The sequence below is a fragment of the Pipistrellus kuhlii genome, unplaced genomic scaffold (assembly GCF_014108245.1).
Source record: "Pipistrellus kuhlii isolate mPipKuh1 unplaced genomic scaffold, mPipKuh1.p scaffold_m20_p_24, whole genome shotgun sequence".
NCBI lineage: Eukaryota > Metazoa > Chordata > Mammalia > Chiroptera > Vespertilionidae > Pipistrellus > Pipistrellus kuhlii.
This window is the reverse complement of record NW_023425523.1, coordinates 10053939-10072629: the sequence shown is the minus strand read 5'-3', so window position 1 is coordinate 10072629 and position 18691 is coordinate 10053939. Positions and strand designations below refer to the sequence as shown.

Here is an 18691-nt window from a genome sequence, read left to right as displayed (position 1 = left end):
TATTTTCTTAAGGCCAGAAAAATTGTAAGAATAAAATACAATGAGTATTTGTGTATCACCTAGATTTATCTATTGTAAACATCCCCCCCCACACACACACACACCCCAGCTCAAAATGGATCATAGGTCAAAATTAAAAACCTGAAAAAATACAACTTTTAGTAGAAAACATAGGAGAAAATTTTTGTGACCTTATGGTGGGCAAAAATTTTTTTAAGGTATTGCATTAAAAGCATAAACCATAAAAAATTTAAAAACATCTCAGAGATGTTTGAAAAAGAATGAAAGAAAATTATTATAAATGAAACAATGAAAAGTGTCTAGACTATATGTCAATAATAAGGTAACCTGAAATCCAATTTAAAATGGGGAAAAAGAGTTGAAGTGTCTACTTCACTAAAGAAGATTATAAAGATGACAAATGAGCTCATAAAAAAAAAGTGCGCAATGTCATTAGCACTACAATGAGATACCACTACACTCCCATTAGGATGTCAAAGTAGACCTACACCTGAAGTGATGTCTGCCTTCACTTTCTGACTGGACTTTTTGTGTGGAGATGTAAGGCATGGAGCATTTTATAATTCTGAGGAAAAAGTCAAGAATATTTCTAAGATCCTCATTACTGGTTGAGTGGGAGATTAAAGAACATAATCTGCCAACTCAGAAAACCCTCCCACAAATGTAGCTGAGAAAGAAAACATGTTTACTATTGAATAAGCATTAAGCCAGGCTGCAATTTGCGTCACAGGCCCATTGCAAAGACAGAAAGAAATCCAGCCTTTCCACATAGCCAGGTTAGGTACAATCCATTAGGTACCTGTGCTGATGGTAGGTGATAAGAATACTGTCTCCACAGCACCACTTGCTGTACACAGCTTATTCTAAATTCACATGGTCACTGGAGTGGTCATCCCTGTTAGTTAATTACCTATATCCAAAGGAAAAATAATTCATTTTAATTACAGCTTTGAGAAAGACTTCTAAACTACCCTCCCATAGTGACTAAGATTGGGGTGCTCTCTTCCTTAAAACGTTAACATTTCAAATCATAGCACCCTGGCCTTGGAGGAAAACTTTTCTGGATGTAAAACTGGTAAGAGGTTTATTTTGCTTGTAAAAAGATTTACATACACATCAAAAGGATAATTACAAGTTTTCTCAAGGCTGTGATCTCAGGGGAAAGGGGAAAAACAAAACAAAACAAAACAAAAAATAACTTAAAGGGAGGTAAGGTCTTTTGGCACCTGGAAGCATTTCATGTATTGCCATTAACCCTTACAAAAAAAAAAAAAAAAGCTCTGATAATGTTCTATTGCTGACTTAACCAACCTTCTTTACCACCTGCCTCTGGGCTGTTTGTTTGCCAGATAACCCCAATTGTTTGTGTGGTTTAGATCCTGTCTCTAATAGCCCAATGCATCCTGCCTTATTTGGCCCCTAAAAGCAGAGGGGCATGAATTCCCTTTAGCTCCCTGATATCTCTGGACAAGCCTAACCATCCCAGCATACCAGAAATGTCTGCCTTCTTCAGTTAATCTTTAAAAACTGTGTGCATATTTTGCATTTGAATCCATAATATGCCCATGTTTTCCCCCCATCTTTTTTCGTCCTTCCCACTACCCCCCAGAAAACAACTTTAAGATGTGACAGGAGATGTGGGGAAAGGTGGAGAGGGGCTGATCTTTTGAAGAGATTAATAATTAAATGTTTTAATGCATCATGTTTTAGAATATAATTTTCACTTATTATCTTCAATCTAATTTGATTCCTAGCCAGTCAATTCTAAAGACATTATTTAAATAGTAGAAGCATGAATGAAGTTTTAAGTAAGTTATTTTTCAAACTTTTTTTCTTATGAGTTCTTTGTAGTCCTTAATGCAAGCCTTTTTAGAGTTGTAACATCTATCCATAATAAGCCCAACATTGCCATTGGTAGTTGTGAAAAAGAATAAATGAGTCATCAAAGCTTGTTTAATAAATAAACAGAGGACTAAGTAAGAGTACATTAACTTGGTGGTGGGTTCTTTCAGCCTTACCTTTTCTCTAGACTCTAGAGTCTAGAGACACATGTTTCTCCTCAGACTTGGGTGACCTCTTTCTGAAAACGTTTCCTGTTCAGTTAACACTCTGTTGATGACTTTTGGCAACATTGGGTGTCTCATTTTTTTTTTTTTTAATTGATTTCAGAGAGGAAGGGAGAGGAAGAGAGAGATGAAACATCAACGATGATGAGAGAATCATTGATCAGCTGCCCCCTGTATTCCCCCTACTGGGGATTGAGCCCACAACCCGCTATGTGCCCAGACTGGAATTGAACCTAGGACCCCCTTAGTCCGTAGGCCAATGCTCTATTTCTGAGCCAAACCAGCTGGGGCACGTGTCTCATCTTTATGTAAGAGAAAACTAAAAGAGATGTAAGTGAATAGCATTTAAAAATAGCTCTGAAGGTAACCAAGACACCCAGTGAAACTGAAGTACTTAATAGCACCTTTTTATATACCTACAGGCTCCATCCAGTTAGTGTCATTCGTAATGTGTTATCGCTAATCTTGAAGTACAGTTTCAAAAAAAATCTTTATTAGAAGAAAAGAGTACCTAGTAGTCTAGTAGCTAAATTAGATTGTAGACTTTTCTCAAATTTCACAGCAAAGATCCTGCTTCTCCAATTGTTCTATTTTTAAACTCTGGGTTAAAAATCTTAAATTTAAATTAGTAATAGTATACCACGGCCTTGACACCCTCTTCTGAATTTATAATCTGAAGTTAAAAAGAGTTTTTTAGCTGTTACTTTAATTTTAAACATTGACTTTGGTATAAATTTTTAAGTGTACACTGTATGTTATTTAAGTCTTATGTCAGCCGCTGCTCTCCATGCATTGTTTGACTCTGCCTGAAGGCGTCAGTCTTGCTCCAAACCCTGGGACCAGGCAGCAGTGCTGCAATCTTGTCTTCAAGTGACCTCTTCCCTGTGTGTCTGTGGCTCCAAATCTCACCCTCTTTCTCTTGTAAAGGTGTAAGACCTTGAAATTAGGGCCCATCTAAGTTCAGAAGGATTTCATTTCCAGATCCTTGAGGCCCTATTTCAAAATAAGATTACATTTTTGGGCTCTAAGTGGAAATGAATTGGGGGGGTGGGGGGTTGCACTATTCAACCCACTATGGTAGTATGAAGGTCCTTTTTAAAAAATAATACCCTGTTTCCCCAAAAATAAGACAGTGTCTTATATTAATCTTTTCTCCCAAAGTTGCGCTAGGTCTTATTTTCAAGGGATGTCTTATCTTTCCATGTGCTAGGTCTTATTTTCGGAGGATGTCTTATTTTTGGGGAAACACGGTAGCATCTTGCCCTGGGCAGTGTGATTCAGTTGGTTGATCGTTGAGTTTAATTCTGGGTCAGGGCACCTGGCAGGGAACGTGCAGGAGGCAGCCCATGGAAGTTTCACTTTCACATCGATGTTTCTCTCTCACTCTCCCTTCCTCTCTCAAAAAAAAAAAAAAAAAAAAAAATCAATAAAAATATATTTTAAAATGATGGCATCTTTTATTATCTAAAACTTTCACATTTGTTATTTTGTTGATTTTTATAGCATTTATGTTTACCTGAAGTACGCCCATAGCAGCCCAGACGTGTGTGTACACGAACCTCAAGGGTGTGCTTCTGTTCTTGACACTGAGCAGGCCCCGCAGAGCTCCTCTGTGGCTGCCTTCCAGCTCTGCTGTCTGCCTGCAGCCAGTGAACAAATCAGTCAGGCAGGTCTCCGGTCCCGGAGAGGGGCTGAAGCCTGTGGCTCCCCGTTCCAGCTCTACCAGTTAGAAGTCCATCTGCAGTGTCTGCTCACGTCAGCTATGTGTTTTACTCTCTCATCCTGCACTGTGACAGTAAGCAGAAAAAATATTAAAGTCCCGATGTTTAAAATAAATTTTAGCTAAAATACTGTAAAGGAATTCTCTACTGAAGCCTTGTAAGGCCAGCTAATTGCTACTAAGGTCAGGAGTTAGAACCCAGATTTCCTGACTTTATATAAGTAGTTTTTTTATGCACACTTTCATGACCCCCTAGTAGAATTCAGATTGGAAATTTGCCCAGCATGATAGGTAAGAATCATTGTGCTTGCCAGATCTATCATGTTTTATTTCTAAGTCACCACTGTGGCTTGCCTCGTGGAGAGGTCAGGAATCCTTGCCTTCCTATAAACAATGCTATTACCCATGAAAAGAGATTAATAATTGTTAAGCCTCCTATACATTCATCTTTCTGAAACCTCTATTAAATAGTTGGCAGCACCTGCAAAAGCTATTCATATATTAGTGCATAAAAGTTCTTGCTATGTCCTAATAGTGTGCTTATTTACTTCAGTATTTATTTACCAATGTCAGTTAATGGATTTCTAGTTATGCTATCTAAACTGCCAAAACATATGACAGATGTAAGTTATGTTTAAAAGAATGTCTGAAAATTATGAAGTGGTTTGTTTATGCCATTTTACAGCATTGTTTTATGTACTTCAAATAGGTACGCGAACTTGTTCCTTAACCCTCTCATTTCAGAGCTCGGGTTGTGCAGCTCACGGTTTTCTTACGTGCAGTGCTGGAACACAGTGATTTTGCTTTAGGTCATATGAGTGGCGGGGTTTGTCCTCTGATGTGCTTTTCATTAAAGCTGCTCACAGCAGTTACTGGTGTCCTGTGCCATTCTAACCGGACCATGGGATGTTCTTGTTGAATTCTAACTGGAGCTCCTTGTATTTGCAGGTATTTGTATCTGCTGTTCTCCGGGGATGACCTCTTACCTTTAGACCACTGGGTGTTCAACACAGAGGCTCACCCTCTGCCCGTGTTGCATTTAGCCAACACCACACTTTCAGGAAACCCTGCTGTTCGATGAAAGCAGCTCCGGAAAGACCATTCTCACCTGTGTTTTGTTTACATGGACCCTGCAGAGGAGTCTGGAAAGGGGCTTCTGGAAACCCAGACCTCTGCGTCAACATGGCAGGGGGAAACATGACTCGCTCCCCACAGACTTTCAACGTGTAGATATCTCAGCTTTGAAATAATTCCGTTTTATACCTGACCAAAACGTACTCCGGTGTGTGTAGGATGGAGACCCGGTATACTTGGATTCTTAACGAGACGGTCACATCAACAGTGAAGCCAGTTACTCTCTGAATACTGGTTTTCGAGTCCAGGAACCTGGAGGCTTGACTTCCTAAGAATAAGCCAGAGCGTGGAGCGTCTTCAGGAGTCCGGGATGGCCGTGGCACCAGTTTCCATTTGTCTTCTCCCGAAGTGGAGCAGCTTTCAAATAAAATATTTACGCATTGGTTAGCCCCCTTTTCTCCATTTTTAATAATGGAATGAACTAAAATAAACAAGAACCAAAAAACTGTGTAACTGGATCAGCAGCAAGAAGACTCAGAAAAGAAGCAGAAATACCCTTGTCTGGATTTTCGGGTTCCCCATTGGATGACCAGACTGGCAACCATTTCAAGTCCCAATCCATTCCACTGAAATTTCTTGGTTAATTTTAACTTTCTCTGGGGTGTAATCTTACAAAGAATTATTCTTCAAGTCTTTGTCTCCATATGGAATGATTGAAGCTGTTTGTCATGACCACTACTTGTGAGCCTGGCTTGGGGATTTGGTGCATGTCATTCAGTCTCGTGTTGGTAGCATGACGAAAAGTGGAGGAGATGCCAGTTTGTTGCCTTGAAACCTGTTCTAAGAGAAAGTGTTGGTTTTTTTTGGTAGGCTATTTTTCCAAACCAGCAAATCTACCAAGTACATTTTAACCCCATTATAAACATAGTAGAATCCCTCAACTTACAACTTTATTTATGTGGCTGGGCAAAATTCATTATACTGTTATGCAGCTCTGAATTTCCCTGGTGAGCTAAATTACTTTTCCAGCCTATTAAATCAAGAACAAAATACATACAGTAAAATGTCCTTAAGTAGTCTATCTGAAATGGGGACATGGGATCCTTTATTATCTCATCAGATGACTGGGCTTTTCAAAAATATTCTTATGTAAAAATAAACTTAACTTTTATTTTCTCCAAGGATATTTAAAGGAACCCAAAGAGTTAACCAAAATAGCTGCAAAATAATTTTTAGTAATAGAAGTAAGATGTAATTAATCATATTACACTGAATTTGGGATAGAGCTAAAGGATTTTCTCATGCCATCAATAGATTTTGCAAAGATAATTCTTTTTAAATAAATTAATTATTTCTTTATATTTGGGGAAAGAACTTAAATTTTATCAAGAACTATATTGTGAGATAAATGTCTAATGCTTATACATTTTCTGTCCCTTGAATTTATGTCTTAGTGCAGGACACTTTTTCTTCTTTATATTTATCGATAATATAAACAGCTCCCATTGATAATAAAAGTTGGGAGTAGTATAATTAGTCTAATATCTAGTCTGAATTTGCAGATTTCATGAAACAATGTGCAAGAAGCCCTCCTTGGAATTCTGAAGGCCTATTCCCTTATTTTGATACTTCTTTTTAGCCTTTCATGGGCATGTAGACTTAAATTGGGGGGAAATTTACAAATTAATATAATTAAATATTTTCTAAGGGTGATCATCTTATCCCACAAATAGTTTTCACATTTCAGCAAATGATCAATAATGATAACCACTCCCAAGTTTTCCAGTATTCATAGAAAATAAGGATGTGGAGCCAGATATATTATTTAAGTTTTTAAGAGAGTTTGGTTTTAGCTCATACTTTGAAATTGTGATATCTTTTACTACTTGAAAATTAAGATTTTAAATGAGAAGGATAGATGACTATTACTTAAGAAGAGAACGGGAAAGAAAATATTTGGTTCTAAAAAATTAAAAACTTGAGTTGACAATGATCCAGAATGTCTGTGTAGATGGCCAGGAGCCCTTCCTTGCTTAGTTCAGAAGAATTCAGAGTAAGGGGCCCTTCCGGGTTCCCCAGGAAGTTCTTAAAGAATCACACACAACCCTCACTCCTGAAGTGCTCTGTTGTATTTCTCAAATGACTGAGCGTAAAGGAAGGCAAAGAAGTGCACAAGCAAAGAGTCTGAGAGGGACAGTGGGAGGGTCTTCACCACGCCCCTGCCCTACTGTGAGCTTCTGGTAATGCGTCCAGTTTTTCCTCTGGATACCAAAGGCGATTAAATTAAAGTCAGCTGCAAATGACTTGCCCAGTGTCATGTTTGGTTTTTGTTACGGATTTTTAAAATCATTTCCTCCGAGATCAGTCCTTAAGCTATATTCTGCTTGCTTTCCAAGAGTATTCTTTACTTCCTTCTGTCCTTGATAGTAATTTGCATTTTGCAGGCCTATTTCTGAATTGACACCGGTTAAATAATTCATTACATGTATAGAACCTATGCAAAGAACCTAGAAATGCTCTTTTTCAGGTATCTCCTCAAAGAGTAGGTAGGCACCAAAAAAACAAAACAAAACAAAACAAAACAAAAACACCTGTTGGAATACCCCTCTACCATCTACATTCCTTTATTTTTTTTTTTTATAATATATATATTTTATTAATCTCTTACAGAGAGGAAGGGAGAGAGATAGTTAGAAACATCGATGAGAGAGAAACATCGACCAGCTGCCTCTTGCACACCTCCTACTGGGGATATGCCTGCAACCAAGCTACATGCCCTTGGCCTGGGACCTCTCAGTCTGCAGGCCAACGCTCTATCCACTGAGCCAAACCGGCCAGGCCTACATTTATTTCTTTTACAGTTTTAGAATCACACCTTTTGTTCAAACCAGGGTAAAGTTGTTAAGGCCAAGAGAATGTGGACCTAACCAAAAAGAAGACCCGGTGCAGAAAAGTAAGTCCTCAGGCAGAGGGTTCTTCCTTCCCGGTGGGCACGGGCTGTGTGGTGTGTGTCTCGACACCAGCTCATTCCTGTTCCTGAGCAGATGTTGATGTGTCAGCGGGTACTGAGGGAATGCATTCCTTTAGTGGAAGGTTGACCCTGATTTCCTGTCGTGTCAGCTAGGGCGATCCAGGCCTTTGTTTGGTAGGTTTTAACCTAGCAGTTTGAAATTTTGGTCATCTTCGTTGTTCTCTGTTGCCAAAGTCTTTGTCAAAGCTACAGGGATGCCGGTAAGAGGTTGTGCTTGCCATTCTCACTGGGCAGTGTCTCCTTAAGCCTGGATTTCTCTGAGTGCATGCATGGGTGGGCGAGAGAACGATGAACAAACAGGCAGTGCCCACTGCGTGCCAGCAGCATGCGAGGCCCTTTCCAGCATTAGAACTCTTTGAGGCTCCCGGGGCATTCTCCGTGTGAGGAGTTCATGGCATTTCAAATGTTTCCCAGTATGAATCATGTTGCAAAATGCTGCATTGTATATCTCACCGAAATTGAGAGTAATAGAAGTTGTTTATATTTTAAACGGTGTGTTACTATATAATCCCCATAGCTATAATTGTTAAGTTAATAACTAACATTTCTTGGGAAAATGTCAAAGGAATATTTGATGTCTGATGCAACTTGGACTAAAATATTTGGAAATAAATGCAAACATTCTTATTTTGCTAAATCACCCTAATTAGACAATTAAAAATCAATGTTTTCTAGAAATGCTGCTTATTTTTTATTCAAAAATTTTGGCACATAATTCATGGGTAAAACTTGCGGTTGTGTATTGTTCTTGCTCTGTTGTGTGTCCTGGTGGTTCCATGCTGTTAAATATAAAGAGAAATATACTAACCTATTTCTAAGTTTCAAACAATAGTTCCCAATAATAGTATTTTGAGATCTTATTTTTCATTAGGTTTCTTTCCCCTCAAATTGGCCAGTTCATATCTTATCCACTCTTTACACAGATTTACACACAAATACAAGTATACACAGAGAGATTTTTAATACTGTGTATTTGTTAACTAATAAAAACAGTTGTTAACTGAGTTTGGCTGCACAACTTCTAAGCAGAATATTGGAATAACCCAATATGGTCTGGAGATATTTTAATGCACTTATTCAGGTTCAAGAACATTGATGGTAGTGATTTCCTGTTACTTTGGCTCATTTAGGTCATGATGGGGATGTTCCTTTTGGCTTATGGCTTAGCAAGCTTTTCTGTAAAGGTCTAAACAAATATTTGTGAGCCATCCGGTCTCTGTCTCTGCTACTCAATTCTGCAGCTGAAACAGGAAAGCAGATATAGCCAGTGTGTAAATGAAGGGGCATAGCAGTGTTCCAATAAAACTTTATTTAGAGAAACATGGAGGGCTGGACTTTTTGCACTGGTCACAGTTGTTAATGTTGATCCCAAAGTTTAAATTGGTGTAAGACCCTGTCCTATTTGATTGCATCTTTCCTTTATATTTGAGTTCTGTAATTCGTTTTTAAAGCGAAAAGCTGTGTATGTGTGAGATTGTATGTATTTGTGTAACCTAAGGCTATCTATTGTGTTGTCTTGAAGGTAGATATGCTCCTCTGGGGTCTCTTCAGGTTTCATGATGCAGCTCTCATGAGGGAGGCACACTTTTCGTTTCTGGGGTGTGCTGTCAGCCACTCCGCTGGCCTTGCCTTGTATTTCAGGCACACTTCCAGGGGCCCCAGGTAGGGTGAAGTGTTTCTGTGGTGTCGAAATAGTCATCCTCTCTAAGTTCTGCCTGCTCACTGACCTTCGTTCAGCCCAAGACTCGGGATTACTGGGGCTGCAGAACCCCTCCGCCTGACTGCTTCTCGCCCTCCAACTGTACGATGGGATTGCTGACCTTCGTGCTGCAGAATCCAGTCTCGAAAAATGTTCAGCAGCAGAAAACGGGTTATGTGCCACTTGGCAGCCACTGTTGCCCTTTTAGACTGCAGAGGGGCCCTGCCCCTGCTCCCTCTAGACCTGCCCGCATCTGAAAAGTGGTAGCCAAAGGATAGCTCCCTTCTCTGCACAACTCTCCTGACACCCTTCACTGGTCAATAGCATTATTTCAGAGTGCCAATAGGCATCAGAATTAAATTCGGGTATCTCCCAGTCTCAACCTTACACTTCATGTTGAACAAGTCGTCCATTTTAAACTTTGCGTGAGCCCAGCAGAACCCATGAAATGACAGCACCTTATTCCCACTAGGTACACTGCAATGCACCGATCATCCTGAGCTAATAGATGTCTCACTAAGAAGTTTATCAAATATTTCACAATTTTTGGAAATTCTAGAGGAGAAGCCTCTAGTCAGAGGGACAAGGAGTACACATTGTAAGTGAGCTGCCTCTAAGTCCAACACACGATGCAGGCCACAGCAGCTCAGTGTGAGTGAGTGACACAGGTACCCACACACAGGATTTTAAACAACCGCAGATGTCTTGCAGCTATTGGAGCACTGCAGAATTGGACTGCAGATTGCATACCAGAAACTTCCATGGAGATAAGCTCAGCTCCTGGGGAAAGTTACTTTTTAGGAAATTTGGAAGTTAGCTTTTGCTGGATTAAAGTATCCCCGGTTTTAATTACTGGATTGGGAAGTTGAAATGCCATTGCTCAATCCCACTAGTCTCATATTTTCACTGATGGAATTTTCCTTAAACTATTTGAGTGGGGTAAGTGTCATTTCTTTGAATCAGTACCCACTGACGGCTCCTGAACTGATTTCCAGTCATGTCCTCTGTATGTGATTTTTATAAATTAAAGGTAATATTGTATATTAAAGATCCAATAAAGATGTTCTTTAAGTGAAAAGTCTTTGTTTATCCTTCATTTGTACCCAGTGATGACAACAGGTTCAATCTTCTTCCTATTACAGAACACATTTGCCTCTTACAGTAACTGACAGTCTTCCGTCTCCCACATTCAGGGAATATATCCTCTGGTTCAGCTGATGGTGTCACGTTCCTTGATGTTATAGAAAAGTGAAGACCGGGCTTAAAGGTAATTTTTACTTCATCTCAAAACTATAATAGTATTACTGGGCCTGTTATCTCCTGAGACCTAGTCTAGTCCAACCTCTGAGATCATCAAGCTTCACAATACCCAAATCACTGGATCTCACTCACATTAAAATCTGACCTGACTGTGCTTAAGGAATAGAAACAGCTAGACCAGATAGTGGTTTATAGTCTATAAATGCAGACATTTAAAACCCTGTACTCAGGGAGCATCAAGCAAAGTAGTGGTAAAACCTGAAATACCACCCAGTTTATATCCTCCAGGTCTACTTCTTCCTGGCACAGTGGATTTCAACTTAATCAAAATTTTAAACTAGGAACCTGACATTGTGAATGTAATTGTGGACTTGCCTTTTCAGAAGCAACTAAAGCTTCTGAAGCAACTAAAGCAGGTCCAGATAAGAGAACAAGGATCCCTGAGTGACTGTAATTTGATAAAATCTGGGCCTCTGTCTGCCAGTAGCTGAAATTTTTATTATTTCACTGAGTTACAAAAAGACGGTCAACAACATGCAAATAGCATTCATATTAGGAGTATGGGTTTCTCACAGAGTAGATTCTTCAAGTAACTGACGTGTGAACTGAATTTTAAGAGGAAGGAGAGCTTGAAGAGAAGGGGGAGAGGAGCTATTTGACAAGGCACAGATACCTGAAGAAGCAGTGGGAATGAGGGAATGGGACTAGCCTTGAACCCAAGAAGCGACAGCCACTTCACGAAGACCTGCAAAAACACAGTCTCACACAGTCCTTTTCAGGCCTAGAGACCCAGTGTCTGTGGCCCAGGGGCACCCGCCCAGATTCCTGCGGTGGCTCTCCCTTCGGAAAGTCTGGGTTCCATATCTCCCAAATAGCCCATAGGTTGTTACAAGGAAAAAAAAGGGATGAGAGATGTCATTTTGGAAGAGTTTACAGGACTTCCCTGAAAATACTTATCAAAACTTGAGATGACTCCCAGAAATAGCATGGGTAGTGTTTTGAAACAGTTCAGCAGGAAGAAATGTGTGCCACCAGAGGGCGCTAACCAACCAATCTTGTTCTCCCTCCCTTTTCCCTCTCCCACTCCCTCTCCAGCCCTCCCTCCCTCCCCCCCCCCCTTTTATTTTAGAGTTGTAGTAAAATCTCTGGCTTACATTTCGCTGCACCCTGACATTGACTAACAGAGGGACGCCACAGCTCGGCTGCCAGGTAAGCCTGTGACTAAGGACCTGCTGGGACCTACAGTAACCTCAGCACAGGATTCTGCCATCCCAGGCTCATGCCCCATTGAAACCAAGTCAGTGATGAGATGTTTGCCAGACAGAAGACAAATATTGCCTTAAAAAGACTTCCGTTTCTTTCCAAGTGTGGCCTCCCCTTAGAAAGGACTTGGAACTAACAGGGAAAAAGTTATTAGAGGATGAAAAATATCTCATATCGGAAGCCGGACCTAGAAAAAGTCCGATTTGAACCCTACAAATAATTTTAGCTGATAACTATGGCATAGTATACTTAGTGGAATTTAAAAATCAAATTGTAATTATGGTACTTCTTTTATTTTTATGGGGTTTATCGGGGTGACTTTGGTTAATAAGACTCTATAGGTTTCAGGTATACAATTCTGTAACATATCATCTGTGTACTGTGTTGTGCGTCACCTCCCCAAGTCAGGTCTCCTTCCAGCACCACTCACAGCTATCCTTGTTTATACAACGCTGCTCCAGTCCTTTTGGACACTTTTTTTTTTCTTCTTGAAACATTCATTGAACATGTATGTGGTAAGACTCTCCTGTGAGGCACGGGAGATACAGAGCCAACGATGATACTCGAGTGTCCTCTGGGCGAGACCAGGGTCAATAGGTGAGCCAGGAATGTTTCCCAGCCAAGGTATGTCCCGGAGCTGCTGGGACTCAGAGAGGAGCCTGCTGGGGGTGGGACAGGAGGGTGCGGCGGGGAGAGAGCAGGAGAATCCAATCCGTCCTGATTCCCGGGTTTGGAGGAGAAGCAGTTGACTGAAATTCAGGGAAGGACAGGGTTGCCGGCTGTGACAGGAATCGGCTGTAACAAACAAGGCAAAGACGTTCCAGGAAAAGGAAACACATCCCGTTTGAGATTGAGGAGGGGCGCCATTGGGAGTTTGTCCTCCAGCACGTTAATCCTGCACTTCCTCCCAGACATCTGAGCGGGTGTGGAGTGTCCGCTGTTGGTCGCAGGAACCCGGAGTTCAGGAGTCTGGGCTGCAGATAGGAATCTGGCTGATCAGCAGGTAGCCGCTGGGATTTGTTGAGATCACCTAGAGACTTGGGTCCCCGAGGAGAGAGAGGGGAGAGGAGCCATCCCAGCGTCTACAGGTCTGTGTGATGAGAAGCTGGGGAGACGGGGGAGGAAGGAGAGGGGGGACTGTCCCAGGACTGAAGTTACCTGCAGACTTCCCGCACGCACCCTCGCGTGGAGGACATTTTAAAAAGCCAAATGAGATTTTGAAAACAAAAGGAAAATTATTTTGTTGAAGGCATTGAGGAGCTGCAGGCTGTGGAGGGGTTGGTCAGACCAAAATGGAGGAGCAGTGACCCCAAAGGAAGAAGTGACCCAGCTGCCTTTGACCCAAGGACATGGTGACAAGGAGGCCTGATCTGGAGGGAGGGACACCGAGCTCCTGAGCTGTGCCCAGGGAGCGTTCGGCCCGTCCCCTCCCCCGGATTCCCTGGCTGTGTCCCGGCATTAATGGCACCCTATGTGGCACCCTGTGAGGTGCCACCAGAAAGGACCAGGCCAGGGCCTCGGTCCCGCCATCCAGGGGCTTGGGACAGCTCAGGCCCAGGAGTAAATGTGCAGCTGACCTGGAGGTGGGTCCCTCCTTCCTCTCATCGGCCTCAGGAGCCCACAGCAGCGTGGGGCCCCGGGAGGGCCCCGAGGGGGCACCGATGAAGCCTCAGGGTCTGGTATGCCACATGCAGCTTGGAGCTCTCTGTCCTCACAGGCCAGCTGTGGCTTTGGGCCAGGCTCCTCCAGGCGGGAGCCAGGGGCCAGCTGGGGACCTAAGCAAAGGGGACTCATGAGAAGGACACGGGGGCTCAGCCCCTGCAGAGAGCTGGAGGCACAGGCTTGCGGAAAGGGCAGTAGCTAGGGTTTCAGGACACCAGGCCCCTGAAAGCCCTGGCAGCCGCCTCACCGTGGACCATTGCAGACCTGTTCTTGGGGGCCTGGGTTGGCAGGTGTGAAGTGTGGGTTTTGGGGTGAACAGGGAGGAGGGGTTCGATTGCTCACTCTGGCTAGCAGGGTGAGGGCGCTTTCCATTCACGGAGACTCTGGTCAGGGTGGGGTTCTCACACTCAGAAGTCAGTGCCGGGGCTGGTGGTGGCACCGGGAGGCAGGAATCCCGGGAAGTCCCACACTCCGTGCAAGTCCCAGGCCTGGTGCGCATTCGCCGAGTGAAGCGTGAGCCACGAGGCTAACATGCCTGAGCCTCAATTTTCTCACCGGAAACTGGGGTGATAGCGCACCTCCAACAGGTGGTGGCCCTGAGGGCAGGCCAGCAGACTCAGACGTCCTCGCTCCCTTCCCCGTCCTGTGGGCTGGAGCCCGGCTGAGGGTCTGGCTTCGCTCACAGACTGGCCATTCAACTGCAGCCTTGCTCAACTCCCCGGCCCCCACTCCCCATCCATCGTGGCTCCTGCGTGTGAAAGGTGCTGCTGGACATCGTGCAGAGACCATAATAAATCCTCGCAACTCAGGTTCCTGGCTCTCAGCTTAACGACCATCACCTGCACTCCAAGCCCCTCTCAAATGCCAGGCACCGGGCTCCTCCCATCACAAGCGGCCCCACGCCGTCCTCGGAGCAGCGGGAGGCAGGTGCTGGGATCTCTCCCATTCTCAGATGAGCAGACAGCCTCTGAGCCTAAGCTGCTTCCCGGTCCTGCGAGATGAGCGCACCCCTAACCCCTGGGACACACCACCTCTGACAGCAGCAGACAGAGCCGCCTACAAGCCGGCCCTGGCCATGCAGCTCCCAGCAGGAAGCCAGCCTTTCCTGAGAAGTTATGGGGATCCGAGCTTGCTGCAGTTGAGGGGCTGCTCTTCCACATCCGGGTGTGAGGGTGTGCCAGGGCTGGAGCTCCGGGCGACCCCCACGGGTCTGCCCCTAAGGAGGTCTCAGGAGCTCTTTCTGGGGTTCTCAGAGGAAGCAGCCCCAGGGAGCGGCCCACGCGGGCTTGAAGGTCGTCTGTGCCGGGACTGCCGCTTACAGGAGCCATGCTGTGCACGGGGGACCCCGAAGCACTCAAGAGCGAGAAGGCTGGACCCCTGGAAGCCTCCAGTGGGGCGAGGACATCCTCTCGAAGGGGCACCAGTTCCCTTTGGGCACTCAAGACCCAGCACCCCTCAGACCAGATCCCGAAGCGGCAGCCCTGTGTGGGGAGGGCAGAGGGAAGCAGCCCGCACCTGCTCGGGCAGGAGCGGCTCGGTTCATCTTACCCCTTTGAGGAACCGCTTCCAAGAAACACAAGAAGAAACTTTCTGCGGACTGGGTGTTTTTCCACTTGGCACACGCCTCTGATTTATAGGACACACGGTACTCTTTCCCGACTCCGGCCCTTTCCTTCTTCCTCCACCCACGATCCTGTCCGCCTGGCTCAGGCCGAGGGCCCAGGGCAGCCGCACACTCAGCCCGGGCCTGTGTCCCTGGGTGGGAGGACCAGGGAGACTGACTGCCAAGGAGAGGGGCCGCCCAGCTGCCAGCAGAGCTTGCAGCTCATCTTCAAGGGCCAGCAAAGTTTCTCAAAAACCAAAAGTCCCCCTCCGCTTCTCCGGAGCCAGTAGGTGTCAGAGAGCCCTCGGTGGGGCGGGGGTGGGGGGATGGTTCCTGGCTTCGCAGCACATACGCAGAGTGGGGGATGCGCAGGGCAAAGCCACCCGCCACCCTAGCCACAGAATGAAGTGTCTGTGGCTCTCACCAGCTGGGGCCCAACAGCCACCAGCATCCTCCTAAAAGAAGCCAGAATTTTTTAACAAATCTAGTTTGAAGGGGTCCTTGAGACTGTCCTCAGAGACAATTTGCAAATTAGGAAACCCAAAAGAAAAAAAAAATGGAGAGAGGGAAGAGGGTTTTTTTTTTTGTTTTTTTTTAATGTATTCAAGCAACATTTGTTTATTTACAAAGTACATTCTATAATCATTAGTGCTGGGTCACTGGAAGGCTTACAAAGATTGGTTATATTTAGTCCCTACCCTCAGGGACCTATCAGGAAAATGACCCCCAAACAGGCCTAATCCCATCTAGTGTTTTGGTTCATAATTTTTAGATCTGGTTTGCTTTGGCAGAAGTGACTCAGCTGACAATTAAGCTGAAGACATTTGAAGTTAGAGTTAGTGTAGCCAGTATGAGTTCAGCCCAACTCAACAGCGCTGAGTGAGCATCTGCTGTGTGATAGACACTGGGCCCGGCATCAGGGGTGCAAAGGTGAATGAAATACAGTCCCTGTTCTCAAAGTCACAGTCTAACTGCATCCGGAAGACAAGCGGAATAAAACGCCATGAAGAGGCAGGACATGCCGTGGGCGGAGAGGGAAGGACCACGTGGCTGGGAATCCAGATGCTTTCTGAAGAAGGTGGCAAGAGTTAAAACAACCCTCCCCAACCTCTGTCTGTCCTATGCCACTTTGCTCTTCCCACCCAAGTCAGTTTATTCATGCATTTGGTCATTCATTCAGACATTCACTAAATATTGGTTCAACTCCAGGGTGTCCTCAGCACTATTCGCAATATGGGGATACAGGATAAGTAAGACAGATAAAAGTCCCAACAATCTGCAAACATTCCAGGATAGGTATGGATAACAGAGACCAACAAACAAATAAAATAAGAGGTCAGTGATGTTGTAAATACAAATAAGACAGGGCCAAAGGAAAAAAACTAGTGTGTGTGGATGGGGAAGGCATGTGTGATTCATTCCACACGCGGTGTTGGGAAGACTTCTCTGAGGTGAGACATCTGAGCAAGGACTCGAGTAGAGAGGCAGAATGAGCCTGCACCCCCCTCCTCCGGGGGTGGGGAAAGAATAGAGAGAGGATGGCAAGTATGAAGGCCTGGAGGCAGAAACACGTTTGATGGCCAGATGGCAGGAGCACCTTGAGATGAGCCGAAGAATAGTGAGAGGCCTTGGATGGAGAGGCAGGCGGGCCTGACTGGAGGGGCCAGGTGAGGAGTTCAGATTGTATCCAGGGGTGATGGAAGCCCCTGGAGGGCTTGATGATCTGATATGTGCGTTGTTTTTTTTTAAATATATATATTTTGATTATTTTTACAGAGAGGAAGAGAGAGGGATAGAGAGTTAGAAACATCAACGAGAGAGAATCATCGATCAGCTGCCTCTTGCACACTCCCTGCTGGGGTTGTGCCCGCAACCAAGGTACATACCCTTGACCGGAATTGAACCTGGGACCTTTCAGTCTGCAGGCCGACGCTCTATCCACTGAACCAAACCGGTTTTGGCTGATATGTGTTTTTAATAGATGATTGTGGCTGTGGGGTTTGAGGAAAAGCACGAAAAGGTCAAGACAGGAAGCAAGGACAACTTGTAAAATATTTTCAATTTGAGGAAAAATAAATAGAGTTGACCTTTCTTGATTAAGGGAAATAACAAGAGGAGACAGGCTGGGGGTGGGGGACTTGAGGGCTCAAGGTTGGACCTCGGTTTAACATGCTCATTAGATGTTTGAGTGGAGACACTGAGCAGGCAGTCGAGATAGTTGAGTCTGAACTTCAGGGAGGAGTCAAAAATACCCATGGCCACCCAGAAGGCAAGGGAAGTGGGACTCCTGACAGCGGGTGGTAAGCTTTGGCATGCAGGACATTCTTATGACTTCCTTTCTCAGAGAATGATGAGGGTAAAAGCCAAACTGTGGGTGTGAAGACAATGAGTAGAGACTATTCTTTCAAAAGAGCCAACAACTTTGGCTTTGCTTACTCTCTACTTCTTTGTTTTCTATTTCATTAATTTCCATTCTTTATTATCTCCTTCTTTCTACTATCTTTGGGTTTTCTGTTCTTTTTTCTAAACTCCTAGGGTAGAGTCTTACCTAATTCATTTCCAGCATTTCTTCTTTTCTGATGAAAGTGTTTCAGGATATAAAAGTTTCCAAAGCATATGCTTCATTCCACTGGCTTTGATATGTGGTGATTTCACCCTCATTTAGTTCTGAGTATTTAACATTTTCATCCTGAATTGTTTCTTGACCTGCCTTCTGTTTCATTCCAACAAGGATGCCATTGCAGAGATAAGTTTACTGCAGAATACCAACAGAAACGATTGACAGGTTTGAATAACAAACAAATGGACTTCCTGGCAATGGAAAATGGAAGCACTGAAATGAAAATCACATTTGATGGATAAAACAGAAGATTAGACACACCAAAAGAGAATTTATTTAAAATGCAGCAAGGAAATATAAAAATACGTACAAAATGAAAAGAGTTCTACATCAAAGAAAGAATGAGAAGGCCTCATATATCTGATTGGAGTTCTGAAAAAGAAAATATAGAGAGAATGGGGACGAGGCGTCAGGAGATTCTAGAAATGATGGAAAACACAGATGAACCCAGATCCAGGAAGTATAAACTATCCTGAGGAGGATAAATTAAAAACAAATCCATGCCTAGACACAGTGTAGTGAAACGTCAAAGACAGAAGACCTTGAAAGCAGCCAGAAAGAAAAGACAGATGACTTAAAAAGGACGGTTAGAATGACAGTTGACTTCTCCCCAGAACAATGGAAACCAGAAGATGAGCCCTGAAGTACTGAGTGGAAATAGCTGTCGACCTG

At 44.0% G+C, this 18691-nt stretch overlaps 1 protein-coding gene across 3 annotated transcripts in view; it reads left to right on the top strand.

The window, feature by feature from the left end:
- Window positions 1-16496, top strand: part of MAN1A2 (mannosidase alpha class 1A member 2) — a 67054-nt gene extending 50558 nt beyond the window's left edge. For 2 of the 3 annotated variants that reach the window (XM_036453180.2, XM_045586990.1), the window contains exon 13: window positions 4756-7184. In XM_036453180.2, the coding sequence (XP_036309073.1) occupies window positions 4756-4888 (133 nt within the window). In that variant the 3' untranslated portion in view covers window positions 4889-7184. Of the gene's footprint in view, window positions 1-4755; window positions 7185-10753; window positions 10879-12008; window positions 12081-16171 lie in introns of those variants that run through there. The other variant, XR_004990577.2, reaches the window with a different exon arrangement.
- Window positions 16497-18691: the final 2195 nt, after the last annotated feature.